The following is a 20,889-nucleotide window of genomic DNA, read 5'->3' as shown; positions in this document are numbered from 1 at the left end:
TTCATACTGGAAGATACTGATGACAGGAGCTCTATAAGAGAAGATGTTCCCAAACCTGGCGATGAGGATGAAATGCTTTATTTGCCATTTCTCAGAAAACTGATGAACGCCCACCCACCCAGCATCAAATGACAGAGACAGATACCAGCTAACATCTGAACATGAAACAGGCACTCATGGAGAACACTGCACATAAAAGACTCAGTGGATAAAAACATATTGAAGCCATCTTTCTCTGAGGCAGCTGTGTGAACCACTTAACCACTCAGCTGCGGAGTCCCACTCAGAAAAACATTTGATTTGATTTACTGTATAAGGCATTTGATGTGATAATTCGATGTGATATCTACCCTATGCCCTTTCACTTTCACATCATTTCAAGCCGCTCTCACCCCAAAGCTTGCCTCCTGGTAAATAAGAAAAGAGTGGGGGTGGTGTGAATCTCATCATGTGGAAAAAAAATAGTATTTTCTTCTCATCCATTTAACTGTTGCTTTTATTGAAGCAATTTCACATTGTGCTCTGAGTAGTTTTTAAAAACTAAACTAAACTTTAAAGGAGGGGAAATGGAGTTCAGCCGGCCTTTTTCGGCTGGAATAAATCAAGCTGTTAGTGAACAGAAGCCACAGTGTGAAGAGCAGCGGCGACTGTTTAGTGTCTTAGTGCAGTTTACAATCCTCTTGCTGAGCCCAGTGGCACTCAGACGAGCTTCCTCGGTGGTACTGTTGTTATAAGGAGGATTAGTTCAGCCACCAGGCTGAGCTCTGTCTGCGTCTGCCTCGCTGTGGGACAGAAAAGCTCACCTGATGACATTTATGTACCCTAAACACCCCGAAACCCACAATTTACTTTAATTACTTAATATAATCTCGTCTCTCATGAGCACGGTGTTGCAATCTTCCTAAAAAACAAAAAACAACAACAACACAAAAAACTGACCCTCAGTGAATTCCTCGTGATCTGCGGAGCTTTTTCTGTGACTACCACTACGTGGCGCACTGAGTCATGAACTCAAACCAGCACGACACGGCAGGATGCACATGCACAACACTGGAAGCTATGAAACAAATGTTTTATAATGCCTGTGTGTGGCCATGAAAAAAATAAAAGATAATAAAAAATAAACCCGGTTTCCATTTGTTCAGATAATAAAATATGTGGCTATTTAGAGCAGAATGGAAATGTTGTTTTTTCTCTCCAAAAAACAAGGGAAAACTCTGCCAGCAGAGCGCTTGAGATCGTTTTACAGGTTTCAGAATGGCAGCTTCCCAAGTGAAAACAGTGCTTTGGGGAAAAAAACAGAAAAGAAAAGAAAAAAAGCTTGTTTTCAGGCCACCAGAAGAGCTCTTTATTGACATAATTATGTCAGTAAATCCATTGAACGAGTGTTTGAAAGGCAATCTGCACGCTGATGTCACATTTGAATAAAACTTTTCAAGTACAAAATGAAACTTGGACATTGTCACTGCTTAGTGAAAATGAAGCTGAACCGGTGAAAGTGGCTGGTTGCGCAGAGATCTGAAGTCTGTCTGCGGGCCTGTGGGAAGCCCGCACACACCAGCCACCCCCATCAATACCTCCCTCAAACCCCCTCACCCGCTCGAGGAGGAGGAGAGGTGTTGTTTTTGTAAGCGAAACACACGTCGTTCAAAAATCCAAAGCCGATGGGAGCGCGCGCACCCGTGAAACTGTACACTGCAAGAAATATCTGCAACAACAAACACCGCTGCAGCGGGTCGGCTCCAAAACCCCACCGTGAAGAACTTGATTATGACCCCCACCTCCCCCGTGCACGAGCACGGGACAAATAATATGGTGAATTTGTGAGGATGGGTTATTTGTTCATTCAAAAAAACCCCGATCTGGTCGGGGGGGGAATGGTTTATTTAAAAGTGGGAACAATGCAAAAACAGTCGATGAATCCAGGTTTTATTTGACTTATTTTTCTGGGAAACGAGCTCGAGCCTCTTAACTGTCAAGATTTTTTCCAGTGTTCCCTGACTGGCCCAGTAGAAGAGAGAGAGAGAGGGAGAGAGCGGGGAGGGGGGGGTTGGTCCGGGAGAGCATGGCAGCGGGAGCCACACGGCGCTGCTTTTACTTGCTTCGCACCGCTTCTGGCGCGCTGTCGGTTACGTGGCGGAGCCGCTCGTCGGGGGACATTTAACCTGAAGACCGCGCGCGTTTCCACGAGAGCTTTGTCATCTCGTGCTGTTGCTCTTGGTCGCTTGGATAGGAGAGATCGGACAGCTGCGGATTAAGCCGGAGCTGAAGCTGCTGCTTTCAGTGTTTGTCGCTGGATCCACGGAGAGCCGGAGGAGAGGTCCCGAGCTGGCGAGTGCGGCGACACGGGGACTGAGTGTCTGTCTGCGCTTTTTCTTTTTAAAATCTCTGCCCTAACAGGAACACTTTGCCTTTTATCCTTTTATTCTAACACACACACACACACACACACACACAAACACACACATATATATAGTATTCTTCTGTACTGCGTAGATTGCGCAGGGCTGGCTCCTGTTTTGAACTGTTTCACTGCGAGTTGGAGAAACTGTTCGCTGCGCGGTGCGGAGTTGAGTCGTGGCTGAAGCGGTGGTTTTGTGGCGTCTCTTCACTTAAAGTAGATCCAATCGAGGAAATGATTTGACTGCTAAAACCCCAAATCGCTGCTTTTAAATGAAGAAGACGGCGTTTAAGCTCCAGGTACAGAAGAAAAGAGCTCCATCTTTAAGGAAATACAAGTGGACTGTCATCCACAGAGGCACCACCAGCACACATCAGAGCCTGTTAACCTGATTCAACAAAGACTTTCGGCCAATTTTCAGTTCATCGGAGTTCCACAGCAATTATGCCGCAGGTGGACATGATCCTTTTCCTCATCCTCATCATTGGGATGTGCGTGTACGGCCAGGACCCTGCTTCCAAGGTGGTGTCCGACCGATACGCCGTCTTCTGGAACAGAACCAACCCCAAGTAAGTAACCCCGCTCTCCCGCAGGGACGCAGCGACACGGAGCGGGGAGGGGGGCTCCCTGTGCCCTGCAGGAGCGCCCTGTGCGCTGCCCTGTATGCAGCAGTGCAAAAGGCTGATTGATCGGCTGAGGTGGTTATACTCTCAGCTCTATTTGTGGCATTACAGGTGCGGGCAACTGAAGGTAATCCACTTTAGGAAGCAAAGCAAAAACCCAGCGTTAAATACTGATAATTTAATAGCTCAGCTGTTATCACACCTGTTTGTATCCATGATGTAACATTTGCCTTTGAAGTGCCACCATCTTTAAATCTTCAAACCAAGCCTGGCAGATTGCTCGCTACCTCGCTCACCTTAATAATTGTTGTCCTTGTTGATGGATTGTTGCAATGATTGCAGATTAATAGTCCCTCATGTCTGAGTCTTCTTTGTAATGAACCATGCACATTTAGCAGCATAAATCTCCCCATGACAGCTCCTTCACCAACAAGGTGTTTTTACACAGGCTGTCATTTACGTGCTGTTATCCATTAATGCTCACTGTTTGCTCCACATTATCAGGCTTGAAATTTGAAAGCAGATGTGTTACAAGTGCTGCTTGGAATGTGTTACTGTGGTGCTTTAAAAATAATGCTGAGCCGCTTGCAGTCTGCTGTCATCGATTAGAAATGACAGGATCGTTTTGGTGCAAAACGGAGAGTCATCCTGTGAGGGATTGCAGATATTCCCTGTCAGCTTAGGGTTAATGTTATTGATCTATCGCACTAACACATCGCTTTGCCCTGAGAGAGCTGATAAATTGTAATCTGATGTGTTTCTTGCTTCCTGTTTGAGAGGTTTCTCCCAGAAACTTTTGCATGGATCCCGAGGTGACATTTCTCCTCCAAAACTTCCTCCTGCCTGTGCCCGGGCGCCTCCCTCCCTCAGTGACTCAGTGCTTCACTTTTCCACCTTCAGCACCGGAGCGCATAGTGATATGATGAGTGTTTGTCACTTTGTTTCAGCTGGAATACTTTCTTTATTAGCAGGCTGCAGTTTCAGCATGAGTCAATAAATAAATATTATATCAACATTTGCTCAGGGCCCAGGAACTGGTTTCTGGGCTTCAGCAGTCAAAACACACATCAAGAGCCTTCGCATGTCTTTGTAATGGTCACCCTGAGGGCAAGTGTGTGTTACGGAGGAGTTAAACTGACAGGATGTTAATGATAGAAATGCAAATGCTGCGGCGGTGACATCAAAGGAGGTGATGCAGTTCTTGCTCTGCTGCTAACAGAAAGATATCTGAGTCTGATAACAGCCTTCTGTCACACTCGCTGGCTGCAGGTCCTCTCCTCCCTCCATTTTTGGCATTGAAGCAGTTCCCAGTTCTCAAGTCTAGTTTTTTGGTTGCCATGCTCCCCCCCCACCCCCTTATCCAAGTGTCCCCTCCGCCTCCTCCGCCCTCCTCCTGGCCCACGCTGGGGCAGACAATAAGGGGGTACACAGGGGTATTTCAGCAGCGGCCAAGGCACAGCGTGGCGTTCGGTCTTGTGAGAGATCCACACATGCTGAGGTCACACACTTGGTAGTAACCAGGCAAGTTGCGGGTTAAGCAGCACAGAGGGGACCGTTGTCAGGGTCAAAACCGGGGCAGTACCGCCGGCCATGGGGCCCGATGACGGGCCCAGCACGGCACCCTGCCTGGGCTTTGTCTCGACAGAATAGGGACTAAATAAATGAGTAACTCTAAATGACTGTCTCCTTTTCTCATTCATGACTTTAATCTAAACCTGACCCTTGCTGTATAATGTAAAAGAGGGCCATGTTAAAAAGCCCAGGGGCCCCTGACCCGCAGCAGAACTTAAGAGTATTCCATACAAGCTGGCGGGTGCTGAATCCCTGCTGTTTAATGTAACCATACTCAGTGTTGGAGCCCTGGGAACCTGCTGCGGTACAGTCCCAACTTCCAGATGAGCTTTCTTACCCCCCTCTTCTCCTGTCTCTGCTGCATATTTGACCAAAGTGAGGAAAAATGGCATCCGGAGCAGCAGTCCATACTCAGCCATTCATGAAATGCCCTACAGGAGCTCTGGAATTGAAATGGGAAGTGAGTCGTGAAAAATGGAAATGCTTTGACATTTTCATGTTTTTTCCATTGTTTCAGAGGAGCTGAAAGGAGCCCTTTTTTTGTAATTTCGATAAACGTTGCGTTCATGTTTGCCTTGCTTTCATCTTGGGGAACAATCTTCCTGCGCTGATGCTCGGTGCTGATTAGGCTCAGATGAGCGGGACTTGGAGCCCTCAGGATGGCCCAGCCTTGCCTGGAGTTTGAAAAGCTTTCACAGTCGGTGACAGCGAGTCGCTGTGCTTGTATAAGCTACTTAATGAAATTAAAGAGAACTCCAGTATCAGGGAGACTTGTTAAAAAGAAACAGCTCACACATAATTGATATAATGACTTATAGTTATTTTTTTAAAATGTTAAATCCCTTAAAAAGAACTAAAAAGACTTCAGATTATTGTCTGTCAGCTAAATCTGTCTGGTGTAGGGGCTGGAGGAGACAGGAAAAATCTGTCCCATTAGTTTGAGGGGGTGTTAGCCGTGCACTTGGCTGCTATGCTGCTTTGGAAAGCAGCTAATTTGGATATAAACTTTAAAAATGCTGGTGTGTGCCTCCTCTTAGGTCAGATATTGTCTGTGTGGTGGCCGTGCAGTTTGAAAAGGTTAATAAGAACTGTGTACTTAATAAATTGTTCACAAGAAGTGAGTTTATTAAAGGAATTATGTGTATCGACAGATGTGTAGAAAGCAGTTTTGCAGACAAACTTTTGTGTTGTCGGGTTGCAAAACATTTTTCTGCTATTCACATTTACAGCCCAACCCTGATGGAAGATTTAGTGAGATTTACAGATGCACTAATATTCATAATAACACACCTCAGGGCGTTTTAGGACCTCGTTTCTGCAAAGTGATCCATTACTATTAGTATATTAGTGCATTAAAGCCAGTAAAACAGGCACATTGTGTGCATTACGTTATCTTTTGGGCCAGTTGAAACTCTCCTATGGTCGTGACACATGATATCGTGAGACTATCCGCTTCTCTCAGGGTGTAACGGACCGTTCCTGCTGCTCCGTAGCTCGGCGTTTTAGCCAGCTAGCCAGCTGCGAGCATGGAGATTCATCTGAGTGAGTCCACATCGTCGAGTGATGCTGAGCCCCAGCCACTTAAATCTGTGTTGGGATTATTCTGGGGTTCCTTGGAAGATTTTCTCCTCTGTAAGAAGTCTCTAGCCCCAAAAAACACTGAGAACCTCTCATTTAGAAGGAGAGAAACATATGATCAAAAATAAAAAAAAGTTTTTGAAATGTTGTTGGTGTATTTTCAGGTATTACGTTTAACTGCTGCTGCAATCTCCTTTAAAAAGTTGTACCAAATGTTTAAGAAATAATTTTAAATGCTTAGTTGAGCAGATCCTGGAGTGCCAACAAATATTTGTTAATGTCAAAGTAATAAAGCATTAATAACTTATCTATTACTATTAATTAAACATCTATACTACCATATAAAGTGTTTTTTGTGAAGGTTTTAATGCTCATAACAGTATGGAGACCACCTTTAGTAATGACTATATGAAGTATGATGTGAAAACTAGCAATAAATCCAGTTGTGGCTTACAGGCCCTCAATAAATCTTATGAGATTATATTATTAAATGTTCACCTAGTGTGATCCATCCTCATAAATGTAACATATGAAGTGTTTATTAAAAAAGTAACAGCAGGATAAAAACAGCCCAGTCAAGGCAAGAAACCTGGAAAACAAAAACTGCAGCTTTTCCTTGTGGAAACACTCATGTAAGAAAAATGAGCCACAGATGTTCCTTGTCAGCTTAGCCGGCTGTGTCAGTAACCAAATGATGGAATAAAGTGAACGAGTTGGGTATTTAGTGCTGCTCTGACAAGGAGCTATTAGCAAATTCCCCGCTCACCAGCTATTTAGCTGCTTCATTAAAGCCCACCCGGGTCCATATGGTCCGCATGCAGGCGTTGCCTTCGCCCAAGGTGTTTATTTGTTGCTGATAGGTGGGATCAACTGAGAATCAGGGCTGAGTTCCGACCCTAATCTCCCAAGCTGTTTGTGTCTCCGATGCCATGGAAACTGATACCCCTCGTCATCAAAGAACCTCATTGGGTGGGACTAACGACCTGACAGCTGGGGAGAGAGGGATTCCAGCATTCAGGGGGAGCACTGTCACCCCGGGGGTTTCTTTTAATCCTTGATAATGCTCATCTAAAGCTTTCCACAGCAGATGCAACATATTTCTCCATAAGATAGTCAAAGAATCTTTTCAGTGGCCTCTTTTCATGTTTAAGTGTTCACTTAAAAGACCTCTCTGATGATTGGCCGTTTGCAGTGAAACCCTCCGTGTGCACAGTTCTCCACATGGCAGAATGACCTCCGATATTTGTTTTTCCTACACCGCTCTCTTTTTAATCTCCACTTAAAGAAACAATACTCCATTTTTCACTTGGTGGCGAGCTGATGTTGTGATAGTTTCCCAGTGGCATTGTGAGTTGCCCCATTTGCATTGTTCCCAGTGTTTACCCTCGCTTTCCCCTCTCAGCCTTTTCCCGGCTCCCTGCCGCTTGGTTCCGCTTGGATTAAAAACGGACACAAAAAGGCAACCACGTCCAAATATTGACTGGGTCTCAGGACCGTAGTCCTCTCCCAGCACTGGCACAGAACGCCTGAAAGGCCGCTATTGTTCCACTCGTACTCAGCAGCCCATAGCCGGCTTTTTAGCTATGCAGAGAGAAGGAGGAGGAGACGGGAGAGGGAGAGGTGGAAGTGAAGAGTGTGCGTGTGCTATCTAAGGTGGGGCAGGGGGTTTCTACGGAGAAACTTACACATAAGAGGCCAGAGGCTACAGCAGGGGAACAGTGTCCAGGCCGCGGCATCCCAGGGTGGGGTCAGAACCAGTGTTTCCACCCTGAGGAAGTGTCAGTCTCAAAAGGCATCAAAGAGAGCAGAGCAAATGTGATTTCCTGCACCGGGGGCTTCAGAAACTGTCAATAAACTGAGCACGAGAGGCATCTTATCTGAGGTTTACCTTCCATTTTATTACAGAGTGCAGAAGCATTAAGCCCGCTCGCAGCACTTCAGTCTCTCAGTGCATGAAATGAAAGAGCGTCAAATCTCAGATAAGAAATCTCCCATATTCAACTTCTCATGTGTCCGTTTCCTACCACTCTGTGTACTTTAATCAGTAGTACCTTACAGAATGTACTTCAGGAAGGCTGAACCTTCGGGTCAATTAAACCGGGAGCTTTATATTCTCAGTTTTCTGCAAAGAGGGGGAAAGCTTTCCTGTGGAGACGCGTCAATCTGCATGCTGTCTGTGACTGCCTGGAGAGTGAAGCTGCCTCAATCCTCCCTTTATGCTTTGACTAAAGACTCCCTCATGGTACCGCGTTGGTGCTATGCGGAGCTTTGCATATATACATCTTACCTGTTATAGTAGTCTGCTGCCACTTGGGGGCTGTTTCATAAATATGTGGAATGCCTGGAAATATAGACAACTGAAAAAAGGTTTATGGTTTAAGCCAATCTTTCAGCCTGAGCGTGGTCACTGCTAATGGGTGACTAGCTGTTGGCCTTTTGTAGGAACGACCACAAATGTGTCTCCATCGCTTCTGTCGTTGGTTCAATTCCCACAATTCTTACACAGACTGTCATCAGCGTGGGACCATAAGTCAGCCTTAATAGGGGCACGGCCTCAGGCTGCCAGGGAGTGATTGACAGGAAACAGTGACTAAAGCTTGTATAGTGGGTTTACTGGTTTACAGCAGTATCTCTTTTGAGGTACAGCACAGTGAATGCACTGTAGATACAGCAACATATCGATCTCATTTTCCTTCGCCATTTTTGTTTTTCATTGCCAGATTTTCCATCTTTTTCGATTCTAAATAGTCTTAGTTTTGTATTCGTGAGAGCAAAAAAAAAACAAAAAAAACCCAGCTGACAGTGCAGCACGACTACACCAAACAGATTCCAAGAGAAATCAGCTCACTTTAAGAATTTTCAGGAATCAACGCTGGAGAAAAATCACGTTTGAATTAAGTGGAAAAAAATATCTGTTGACCAAAATTTGAATACAACCTCATTTCAGCAAAGCAGGAAAAAAGGCTGATAGTAGTCTAGAGGAAACTGCCTGTTAAATTACTGGAGTTCTCCAATTATTTTAAGTAAAATTACTTTCCAAGAGTCAGAAAAATCACACTTATTAAATTTAAAGTAGCGCAAAGAACATCCTAAGAAGTATAATTTCATGGTACACGATTAGATGGTTTTATAGGATAAACATTGCTATAATGAAAGAATAATAAGCTATGAATAATTCAACAATGATAAAAATCAATCATTAATCTCCAATAAAGCCCCCCGGGAATCCTGAAAATGTCTTTGCATGCTAAATAATAATGAAAAATTTTACATCATCAAAAGACTTTTTAAAGAATAATACCACTTCTTGGATTTAAAAAAAGTGAAAAAAAGTCAGCCAATGAGGTATTAATTTAATTCGAGATACTTGTCAACGTGTGTTAAGAATTTTCTAATACTCAGTATTTACGAAAAATACCAAAATGAAAAACATCTGCCGAACACAATAAGTTCAACTTGTTTTCAGTACAAATCAACATGTTTCAAGTGTTTCGAAAGAAAGAAGAACAAAGCAACTCAAGAGCATTAAAAGTGTATTTTCACAAAAGTAGAAAAGAAAAACGGCCTTATAGTTTTATAGTGCAGTGTGAGTTACTTTTATTACAAATTCTCTCAAATTAGTTCAACTGAAATACCCAGTTCTTGAATTTTACAAAGAGAAAAAAATCTGCTCATGCAGCATAACTAAAAATTCACACACATGTAAACTGTATGTGAATGTCGATATTATGCTTGTTAATTTGCATGAATGAAGAAAAAAGTCACTGTTTTACACTTTCAGGTTTCTACAAATAGGCTAAAAAGCAGTACTAGAGACTAGAGTATAGAGTGGCTCTTGACATATAAAAAATGTGGTTACAGTAGATTTGAAAATGTATACTTTACATTAACATGCGTTAATTTTGTGAGGAATTCCGTAAAAGTGAGTGCAACTTGAAAAAAAGACAGAAAACAGTAAATATCATCTTTCGGTTTGGGAAAAGTGGAAAGTGGAAAAACGCTTATGCAACAAAACTTGTGTCAAGTTTTAGAAAAAGAAACCTGAATAAGGCAGAATGCCATTAAACGTTTTTTGATCTAGTGAAAGTAAAGAATGAGCCAGAGCCTTTCACACATTGTCCTGTCAATCATGCAAATCTGCTCAGTATCTAGACCAAGAAAAGGCAGATTACAGGACCAGACTCTAGAAAGATCAATGAATCATGTCTAGATCAGTACAATCAGATTTTTATAGCTGATTTTTAAGAGTTGTGATTAAAGATGAACCAGAAAGAATGTAAAATTTGTAAAATACTGATTCGTTTCAGGGAACCGGTTGTGTTATTTTTTGTCAGATTTTTTCCCTTCGTGTTTAAGAAATAAAACTTTAACTGTGACTTAGCAGATCGTCGATAAGATCCATAAGAGTTCAGATCAGATACTGTGAGAGTTTGGCTTCTTGCGTTTGATATGCGTGACAGTCACTGTGTTAGTGGGAGACTCTTCAGGCCTGATCTCACACCGTCTCACTCCGCTGCACAGAGCTTCACTTTTCTGCCGTTTTAATCTTAGCGGGCCTTTTTTGTGTGTATGTGTGTGTGTGCTCTTTAAATGTGAGTGGTGAAATGGCATCCCCTGTGTCTTTGTAGGCACCGGTGAGGGTATTAGCAAAGAGGCTCTAAGGGGCTTAAGAGGTCAGCCTCCCCTTTGTGTGGAGACACAAAACACTTCCTGTGAGACCCTTCACCCCTCTCTGTTCTTCCCTCAGAAAGCCAGGCCCTGCCTGACCATTCACATTAATCAGCCTTAACTCCTAATGACTGCAGTAAAGCTTCTAAAAAGTGCCTCCAAAAAAGTCCTAAGAGCCACTAAGCTGCTAACAGACTGGGCACGGCTGCCGCTGTTTGCAGGGCATCACTTAGTATCAAAGATGGCAGGGTGGTTGCTCAGCCATCCTGGCGTCCCTTTCTGGACTCCAAAAGCTGTCGAGACATGCGTTCAGATTGTTTCTTAAATCGTGTGCCACCGTTCACACTAAAATCATCAGTTTTGGAGGTAAATGTGTTGGTACTGTGTGAATTATTAAACCAGATTACCTCATGCAAACCCAGTGCCAGTCAACTTAATCCATTTTTCTTGATTGTAATGCGGTTTTTGGCCTCACTCTATGTTGTTTCTTACCAGAAAGTAAGAAGAAAAACGCTGGAAAAAAAAGTTCAAATGAAGTTGCTTAACTGGGACTTTTCAGGAGTTACGACCGATAAAATGACTTGACAACAGTGATAAATTTTTGCTTTAATGAAGTTAAAGGTGTATTTTACTAAGTAAATGAATCAGGTGGAAAAGTTTTCCTTGACATGTTTGGATTATTTAAAAGTGAATTAGTCTCCTTGAGCATTTTTTTTTTTAGACTGATGAGGATAAAAGTTTGATTTTTCTGTAGTTTTTTTCCGAGTCAGCAAAGAAAAAAGGTTTTGCTGTCTCCTCTGGTTTAAGACAAATGGATGTAATGAGAAAATTGGCACTTCAGTGGATTCAAATCATACACAATTACATCTGAAACCTAAACTGGCTTCAGATATATGCTTGATGAAAAGCAAATGTGATCATTTTGACAGCAGGGGCCAAACCTCCAAGTCAGTGTTTCTGGAACTAAATTTGGGTCAGTGCGGCTTTTGGAGGGAGGCCTGAAACGAAAAGTATGCGTACCTCCTCAATGGGACGATATTTCCTGATTTTAAACGGCTGCTGACTTTGGGTTTTCTGTGTATCTTGGAAGAAATTAGACAAAGCTGATGTGTGAGCGTGTTACTGTTCCAGTCAGTTTGTTGAATCATGTGTGATTCACAGAGCGATGAAGCTCTCAGAGCTTCACGTACCATAGGCATATTTTTTTGTTGTTTTTAGCCACAAAGACAAACCAAAATATCTCTGATGAGCCAAAAGCTTTTGTGGGAGACTCTGCTGCTGCCTAATTGCTTTTGTTTCTCGGGTTCAAATGTCTCGTGTAATCGTTTTGGTATGGGGGTTTATCTGATGCTGGTTAAGAGCTGTGATTTTTTCATACCACAACAGAGAAGGCTTTTTAGCTGTTTAGCCATTTTCAGACTCCTGCGGTGAAAAATATTGACTGTTATTTATCTGCGTGTGTTGTTTAGTGAACTTGGTGTGACTTTGCGGGACCTTTCGTGTGGCTCGCCGGCCTGTTGAAACTCAAAAGTGTTTCCTCCTGTTGGATTTCAGCAGACTTGGTGCTTTGGGACCCATGAAATATTAAAAAAGCTGTTTGTGATCTCACGATAGAGCCTGGACAAACCTTCACACGCAAACCAGGAGAAATCCAGGTCAGGACCGCCATGACTTTAGCAGAAGGGTCGACACGATGTTGGCCTTTTTTTTTTTTTTTTTTTTAATTATTTCTCACAAATCCTTTCCTGGCCTCTGTTGCTTTAGTGATGAATGACTGTGATTAAATTGTTTTTGGTATTTTATCATTGTACAACTCGAACTTCAGGGCCATTAATTGAAATCTCAGACTGCCAAGATCTGTACACTTTCCATAGACGTGGCTGACTGACTTCCCCTCCTCTTCGCCTTTTTCTCTGCGGTGTGTGGCGGAGCGGTGCAGCACAGGCAGCCATTTTCCAAATTCGACTCCATTTTGTTTCAGGGAAAAAAAAAAGTAGGTTACGAATCTTGGGCTATCACACGAGCAGTTTCTGATGTTTTCTCATTCCACACTACTGATCCTGGCGTATTTTACGCCTCCTGCCGAGTCCTTAAAGTCAGGTTTTCTTCAATCGAGCGCAAAGAATCTTTTAAAATATTTTTTTTCCCGAGAATATTTTAAACGATTCCTTTTTTCAAGAATATTTTAAAAGTTTCGCTCTGACGTCTGGTTTTTTCTGCGTTGCCAAAATTAATTTTCACTTCTCTGAAGATAATTCAGGTTTTTTGGACTCGGTTATGGAGGGAAATTATTTGACGAATACAATTTTTGTATTACTGGAGATAAAAATGTTTATTGTACTTCTGGAGCTTGAACTTTAAAAGAAAATAGATAAAGACTAAAAGCAGCAGAGTAACTGTCAAAATCAGCATGAAACACTAAACGAGGCCACTGCAACTTTTCCCGCCCTTAAAAAGAGTCAAAAAGACTCGACATGTGCACTGAAATGAATCCAAATTAAACAAATCTTGAAAAATGATGTGGCTTCTAGTGTGGTTTTGATTTCTTGAGGCTTTTTCGAGCACTCCAGCCTAAAATTAATCAAAATTCAAGTCCAGTTAGAAAGAAGCTAGTTCAACAATGAGGGCAGGAAAAGTTTAGCATCTTAAAATTCTGCTTTTTCACCTTGTTGTGCGTGCTGCTTCTGATTGACCCACTAACACAATGCTGAGTGCACAGGCTGCGTTTGATTTTTGCACGAACCCTTCGGTGTGCGCCGCCACAGCTGCCCTTACATGAGCTGGTACCTTGGCTCATATCACTGGTCGCAGCAATGGCAGGAGCACGGTGGGAACACGCGGGCAGACGCTGCGAGCGCTCGCGCTGATGATCCCCTTTTATGTCTTGGCTCCATCAGGGCTCCGAGTTATTCTAGTGCATAATTGATGGAGGAGTTAGAATAGCAGAAGTAATGCGATGAGAGGGTGCAGCCAAGCGGAGCGAGGGATCGCGTGCGTGGGGCTGCAAACATTGCAGGGGACGAGAGGAGGGCATCTGGCGTAACAGGTCCCAGCGCTGAGTCGACACAGCCTATGTCACCGTCTCAGCCAATCGCTGCTCTCCTCTTCCCTGCCAATGAGACGTCTCCGTTGGAGCGGAGTACTACGTTCTCATGAATCACACAAGGAGCTGTTATCAGCTGTTATTACCCCTCTTACGCACTGGTTTTAATCTTCAACTTGATGATGTTTAGCTAAGATAAATTTGGTGGTAGTTCTACTCTGATTGGTTTGGAATGCAGTAAATAACTTTGGGGTATTTTTGGCCCCAGAAGGCTTTCTTTGTCCCTGTAGTGCATTTCTTTAGGTCGACTGCGGGATCAGCAGGGACAGGGTGGATATCACACCTAGACGAGCACCTACAAAGAAAAACTAATGGCCCAACAAGCCCGCATTGTCTGTTTAACAAAAGGGACAAGGTCACAGATAACCTGCCACATCCGACATCAAAGAGACTCTGAGGAAAGGCTTAAAGAACAGGCGAGGAGACGGCTAAAGTTTCACTGCGGTTTAACGTCAAAAAGTTATTAGACCAACAGAAAAGCAAAGGGATAAATGAACTGAATATTAATAACACTCACAAAAAGTTTTCTTTAATTTTTTGGAGAAAGAAGTTACGTTCAGACTTAAATAAAATCTACAAATATTCAATTTACAAAGGTAGTCATGAGTTAATACTTGATTTAATCCAGCACATAAATCACTCTAATTTTACCCTTGCATACATGAAAATGTAGCTGTTTTTGATGAGGGTTTTTTAAAGTTTCAGGGAATTGGAATGATGGAATGAACAGATTAAGTCAAGAAAATTCCCCAACGTTGAAAATACTTAAACATTAATCACTGCTTTTGCTGAAAAATTACTGCTTTAAAAAGAAAATATAGGATTAGAGTGATCTAAGTGGAAAATGTTGATTATTACAGTTTAATAAGCACAGCCAAACCACCGATTTTCTATAAAACCTTTCATGGAACTAGTTTCTCTTACTCAGACCATATGATTCCTACATATACTGAGTTTGTTGTGTTTGAATTAGTCTCTTGTGCAGTGTTTTAAAGTGCAAAATCGCTCACAGCTAATGGGAATTTATTGCAGTTTCACAGGCATAGAAAGTGTTTTTTTTAATTATCCAGCAGGCAGCGTAATAAAAACAGTAAGTTGTGCAGAGTTTTTGCGTGTGGCTCTGCAGACAGTAGCCGGTGGCTGAAGTCGGCTCTGAAACACAGACCTGTCCAGCGGAGCACTTAGAGGCCACTGGACCGGGAGCGTGCCTATTAAGATCATAAAATCTCGCTCATAAAGATGTTTTATTTGTTTCCTGAATGTGCCGGCTGCTTAGGTTTCCATCAGAAGTCTTTATGGCTCAGTACTCATATTTCTGTCTCTGGATGGAGGTGACTATTAAGTTTTAGTGCACTTCTGTAAGTTGCAAAAACCTGGTCACCAAAAGTTCACTAATTATTTTTTCTATGCATGAACGTACTTAAAAAAAACTACAACTCGATGTTTTGGAATAAAAATCACAGAAGGGTGTTATTTTTTTTTCTTTTTTTATGTCAGGTGTTATATATTCGTTACAGGGAAGAGAAGTTAAAAAAATATTTTCGTTAAATGTATAGTTTAGGAGGTGAATCAGCAACTTTAAGTAAATGTACAAAACTATATTAATAACTGTACTTGCATCTATAATAAATATGATCATATGTCTTCATATGTCTTTTACACAGTGAAACAAAAAACAGTTATACATTTGTAAATAAAATGTAAAAAAGTACAATTTATATCAACATACATGTATTTTTATTCAAAATAATTGAAGTTCATATTTTTCTCTGAAACTCAATTCATAGTTCATATGTATACAAATATATTTATTATACAAGGTGTTTCAAAATAAGTTATAAAGATATTATTTTTAGCACACATAAATAGCATTTCAAAACAGTCTTGAGCACTGATATGTAATTTTGTAGTTTACTAGTTCGCTTAGACTTTTACTGTGACATATGACAGTATGGTGCTGTAAACTTGATTTAAATTTAATAAAATTCAAAAGAAATTAAATGTAATGTTAAAGTCAAAGATTTTAATAATTCAGGAACATTTTTTATATCATGAAAAAATATTAAAACAAAAATGTAGTCAATGTAAGCCTCCATTTATTTTTTAAATTTTCATTAAAATGTGGATTTTTTTTAAATCTTTCAATAAAGCATTCAGATGTTTAAATCTTATGACTGCTTAGCCTAAATTATGGGGGGAAATTTTTTCTTTGATCATTTTTCAAAGGCGAACTGGATTTGGAATGAACCTGGCCTTAATGCCGCCACGTCTCGTTGGCGCTGGTTTCCCCTTCTGTCGCTTTACCTCAGTTTCACTTATTTTGAATCTCTCTGATTATTGGCTGGAATAAAAGGAAAGAATTGATTGAAGAAGAAGAGGACAGGGGGAAAAAATGGACTTGTCGAAGTCCTGTGACTGCTTCTTTGGGTCACATGGTCTTTCCAGAAGTAGTGCTGGTGAGGTCTAGACACGCGATACACAGGGGGGTTAGAGAAACACGCCGGCTAAGACGTCACACACATTTACCATCCACCAATCCACTCCTGTATGGAGGCAGGCCCATTCTAAATTTTGCCCAGCAACCCAGCAGTGTAGTGGGAGATGTGGTGCTGTGGTGCAGCACGACTCTTTGACACACTTCTTGACTTTTCCAATTAGTAGCTATTATTTAGCGATTATTTGAAATCATTGCAAAGAAATTTTTGATTCTGTGTGGGCCGAAAGTTTGCGTCAACTTTGTTATAATGATTTTAATTATTATTTCGGGTTAAATCAAATCAACTGGCGAGGCCAAAGCCCCAGCTGAGAAGTCTTTTTTAACAATCTGGCGATATTGCGTCCTTGTCGTTAAAAACCTTCAAAATGTTCAAAATTAGGTTAAAACCCTCCACACTACAGCGAAAATGGATAAAATGCAAATTTGATCCAAGCACCCCCCCACCACCTTCCCTGATACCCCCACCCCTGCACCCATAAGGAAAAAAAAAAAACTGGGTGTGTTCTTGTAGAAAGTCACCAATCAGGATTAAATCATAACCCCTCAGCAGCCAATGAGCCATGGACCAGCTGTGCTTTCATTGGCCCGCAGAGCACTGATAACCAGAACTGTGCCAGATACACCAGGGTAGAAATAACCCAGAATTACTGTAGCCTGAAGGGAGCAAAGCTCTTAATGCAGCATGTTGAATTCATGCTGCAGAAGCCTGCTGCTTTCTGGGAGATGTAAACTGTATGGTTACTATGTACTGTGGCACACATACACACTGTTGCAGTGCCCATGACATGATAAAAATGTTAGATGGTTACGTGGAGCTGAGTTTGCTTTTTTTGCTTCCACAGATCCTTACTTACCCTGATTTTTATTTCTCACTTTGCTTTTTAATGAGCATCCAAAATGAATGACGACAAAACCAAGTTTGCAAAATACTAACACGCAGCTGCAATATGAATTTATTAGAGAAATTCCCTTTGTATAAGTCAGGGTTAAATCGGTGCTTGCTAATAGTTGGTATATGAGGACCCCGTTTTAGAAACACAAACTCTAATATTGAAAATTGATGCTGTCTCCCAGCTTTGCTGTCCAAATGTTAAAATATGTCAGAAGTCACAGAACTTCGATGGAAAAAAAGTTAGATAAAAAACTGAAAAATTCACTTAAGAAAAAAATAAAAATAAAATATAAAACAAAAATTCTCTCTCTGTTAGCTAGCTTTTGCTCAAAAGTAGCTGGAACAGCTGCCTAAATCTTGTATTGTGTTTGTCATAATCCCAAAATGTCTCTTTGGTTTGCCAAAAGTATTTATTATAATTGAAAAGTTGTTAAATCCCTACAAAACAGGTGCCGTGTCCCTGAAACTGAAGAAGAATTTGCATGTATAATATGAAAACTTTAGTAAAATACTGAAATGCACGTGAATCATGTTTAATTACATTTGCCATTTATACAAGCTCACGTAAATAAAGCAGCAGAAAACTGTTGTAAAGCAATATCAATAAAATTTGAGCCTCATTCCCAATTTTTTTTTTCTTTTTTTGTAGGAACTCTTCTAAGATAGCATGTCGTAAACCAATCAAGCGTACGTCATAAAAATATTTGAGGATTAACAGCAAAGCCCCACTAAAAAAACAAAAACAAGAAAACAGTTCAGATTTTTAGTACATTCAGGGCTTTCGTATTGGCTAACCCTGCTGTCCAGATGTTAGTCGACCAGCTGTTGCTGCTCTGCTATCAGAAATGAGAAGTTCAATTAAACCTTCTCAGACTTGACAGCTTTGTTCTACCGTATAAAAAAAGAAAGAATCCACTTTTACCCCTGGCTGCTCTGCTGACTCCTCAGCTCTCGGCCAGGATTGAGCTCAAGTCCCTTCCTCCATGTGTGCAGCACACACCCAGTGGACATTTGTTAAAGCTTGAGGTTATTTAAAAAATATTTTCCTCAGCTTTTTTTTTCTCTTTGCTTTTGCATATTTCAGTACAGTATCAGCTTGCGGAAAACACAAATGTTTTAAGCCTTAGTCCAAATCTGGAGCAGTTTTGTGACCAGATCCTCGGAGCAAATTGCTTTGGTTGTGATCCTGTAAGAAGAAGTTCAGGTGCTGCACAGATGAAAGTCAGCGCATTGGGGACTTTAATTTGGCGGTGTGCTCTGTGGCTGCAGACACACATTTAATCTGCTGTGGAAAATGAGTGTGCAGACTTTGGGGAGACTTTTACACACACTCAAAGGCCATGCATGTCTGCACACAGAGGAAAACACACACACACACACACGCACACACGGATGCAGACGCAGACTTGTGTGCAGGGTGTCATATGTTTATCCTGTAAGTCAGCTGTTTGATCATAATTTGTGATTAATCAGCCATGAGAGCTTTTGAATTAAGAGCAGCTTTTCATGTCAGAGTAACTGCAGCCTAATCCGTCTGGCCTTTCCCAAATGCTTTCTAGTTTAGCGAGCAGATGACACAGAGCAGGGTGCTCGTGCTCGTACGTACGGAGTCTCTTATAGCTAGAGTGGCAGGGGTCGACTTCTGCCTCACTGATTAAATGTGTGTTTTGGGGGATACTTTCCATTTCCGGAGAGTCTGCTTTCACATTTAGACACTTTCATTTATATACAGTCAAGCAGGTGAGGAACCTGAGGAGCCTCTCTTTCTGGAAAGTAGAAACTGAAGGAATATTACTCCCAATTTAAAAAAACAAGGTGCAAGGAGATGGATGTTTTAGAAGATGCCAGAGTAGAATTACTCCACAAAAATAAGATTTCTTGTATCAGTCTTTCAGAGAAACCTGTCAGAAAACACTACATGTTCACGTAGCATCACTTCATTGTTTCCAAAACATTTATCACTATAAAAACTTGACTTTTTCCTTTTCATTCTGCAGGAATAACATGGAGTAAATAGACTAGCATGTGGCTGATAGCGCTAACAATTTGTCTCTTTGGTTAAAGATTTTTTTCCAGCTTAGTTCACCGATTTAGAAGCTAATTTAGCTCCTTTATTTTTCAATCGTGTAATGAATTTTAGAGATGCAAGGCTGACTTAAAATCAGATGTCCACTACATGAAGCATAGTAACCATGGACTAAAGTGATAAACTATTTGTTACGCATGAACTGTTTGTACACTAATATCTGGTTCTACAGTATTATAGTCGAATACAATATAAATGCTGATTCTTTTAGGAAATTTAAATTACCATTTACGATATAATATGGCATTTGTTTCGATGAAAGTTCATTAAAAGAGGATCGTTTAGAGGTGTTTTAAGGATTTTTGTGGATGTGTAATATGGCCGACTAAAGTCTTATGATTTAGCTAATAAACGTGCGAGTATTACCAAGACTCCTGTACTGCTCAGTCATGTAAAGCCACAGTATTTGCTACAATGGTTAATACAGCAGCATTCCTGTAACTGTAGGGGAACGGTGACAAGGCTCATCTTTCCATGCCCATGAAAGATCAGACTGAATTCGTGGTATGAGGTAAGGGCATTCACTTATCTTTCACACAGACATTACTATAGGATTACTATAGAAACACTCAAATGGCAATATAATGGTAACCAAACAGCTGACGGTATTATACTGTAAAGCTCGCCTGCTATACGGCACAGTGGGTTGTGTTTTTATGCTAAAAAACTGTTATTCTATTTTCCGGTAAGTATACACTAAAATAACAGTTAAAAACATCTGGACTTCTGCTGAAATTTAATTTCTTAAAGTTCTTTTTTTGGGTGAAACTGATCCTAATTTCCAAGATGATTCAGTTTGAAGCTAGGCTTTGATTCCAGACTGTGAAGTCTTTAATCCAAAGATTTGCAGACTCCCCTCCCATCTGGTAGAGTCAAGTCACAGCTCGGTTAGGACCCAGACATTTGCTCAAAGCATAATGTGGACAAAGGGCGGACAGCGGCTCAGGCTAGTGCAGCTCTGATTTTCCTGTCGTTTCTGCCACACGCTGCAGGATCAGCTGCAAAAATATCAGATCCTGCTATAAGGAAGACTTTGCACGTATGTATTAAGAAACAATTTCCCCCTAATCTCATGGGTTATATTGCCATTAAAATGCATCAAACTCACCCTGCATGGCATGCCCCGGGCACACTGTTCCCTCCCCACAAATGTTTCTCCTACTGCCCTTTTGTTCCGCTCCAGAATGGAGTTGACGCGTGTGAAACCGAACGTGATACCAGGGGCCCGAGAGTTCATTATTCCCTGCTGTTCTCACGGGGCGAGTGAAAAATCACTCCTTTGTGCCAAGGAAGAAAGAGCCTTCCTCTGACCTCATGGTTGCGCAGTGTAATGTCAAAAGGCCCAGAGGTTTGTGTGGTGTAGCCACACCCACTCTGTTGTGGAGCCGCCATGGAATCCGACCGGGGTCCCTCGTCTCTGAGAGTGAGAGCTACGGAAAAAAAACCCTGCCTTTTGTAAACAAATGTTT

At 41.5% G+C, this 20,889-nt stretch overlaps 1 protein-coding gene across 2 annotated transcripts in view; it reads left to right on the top strand.

The window, feature by feature from the left end:
* Positions 1 to 1,413: 1,413 nt before the first annotated feature.
* Positions 1,414 to 20,889, top strand: part of LOC116324913 (ephrin-A5b-like) — an 86,651-nt gene continuing 67,175 nt past the window's right edge. The window contains exon 1 of one of the 2 annotated variants that reach the window (XM_031745690.2): positions 1,414 to 2,970. In XM_031745690.2, coding sequence (XP_031601550.1) covers positions 2,846 to 2,970 — 125 coding nt within the window. In that variant the 5' untranslated portion in view covers positions 1,414 to 2,845. The remainder of the gene's footprint in view (positions 2,971 to 20,889) is intronic. The other variant, XM_031745689.2, reaches the window with a different exon arrangement.

Source organism: Oreochromis aureus, linkage group 7 (genome assembly GCF_013358895.1).
Source record: "Oreochromis aureus strain Israel breed Guangdong linkage group 7, ZZ_aureus, whole genome shotgun sequence".
NCBI lineage: Eukaryota > Metazoa > Chordata > Actinopteri > Cichliformes > Cichlidae > Oreochromis > Oreochromis aureus.
This window is presented reverse-complemented; position numbering and strand designations above follow the sequence as displayed.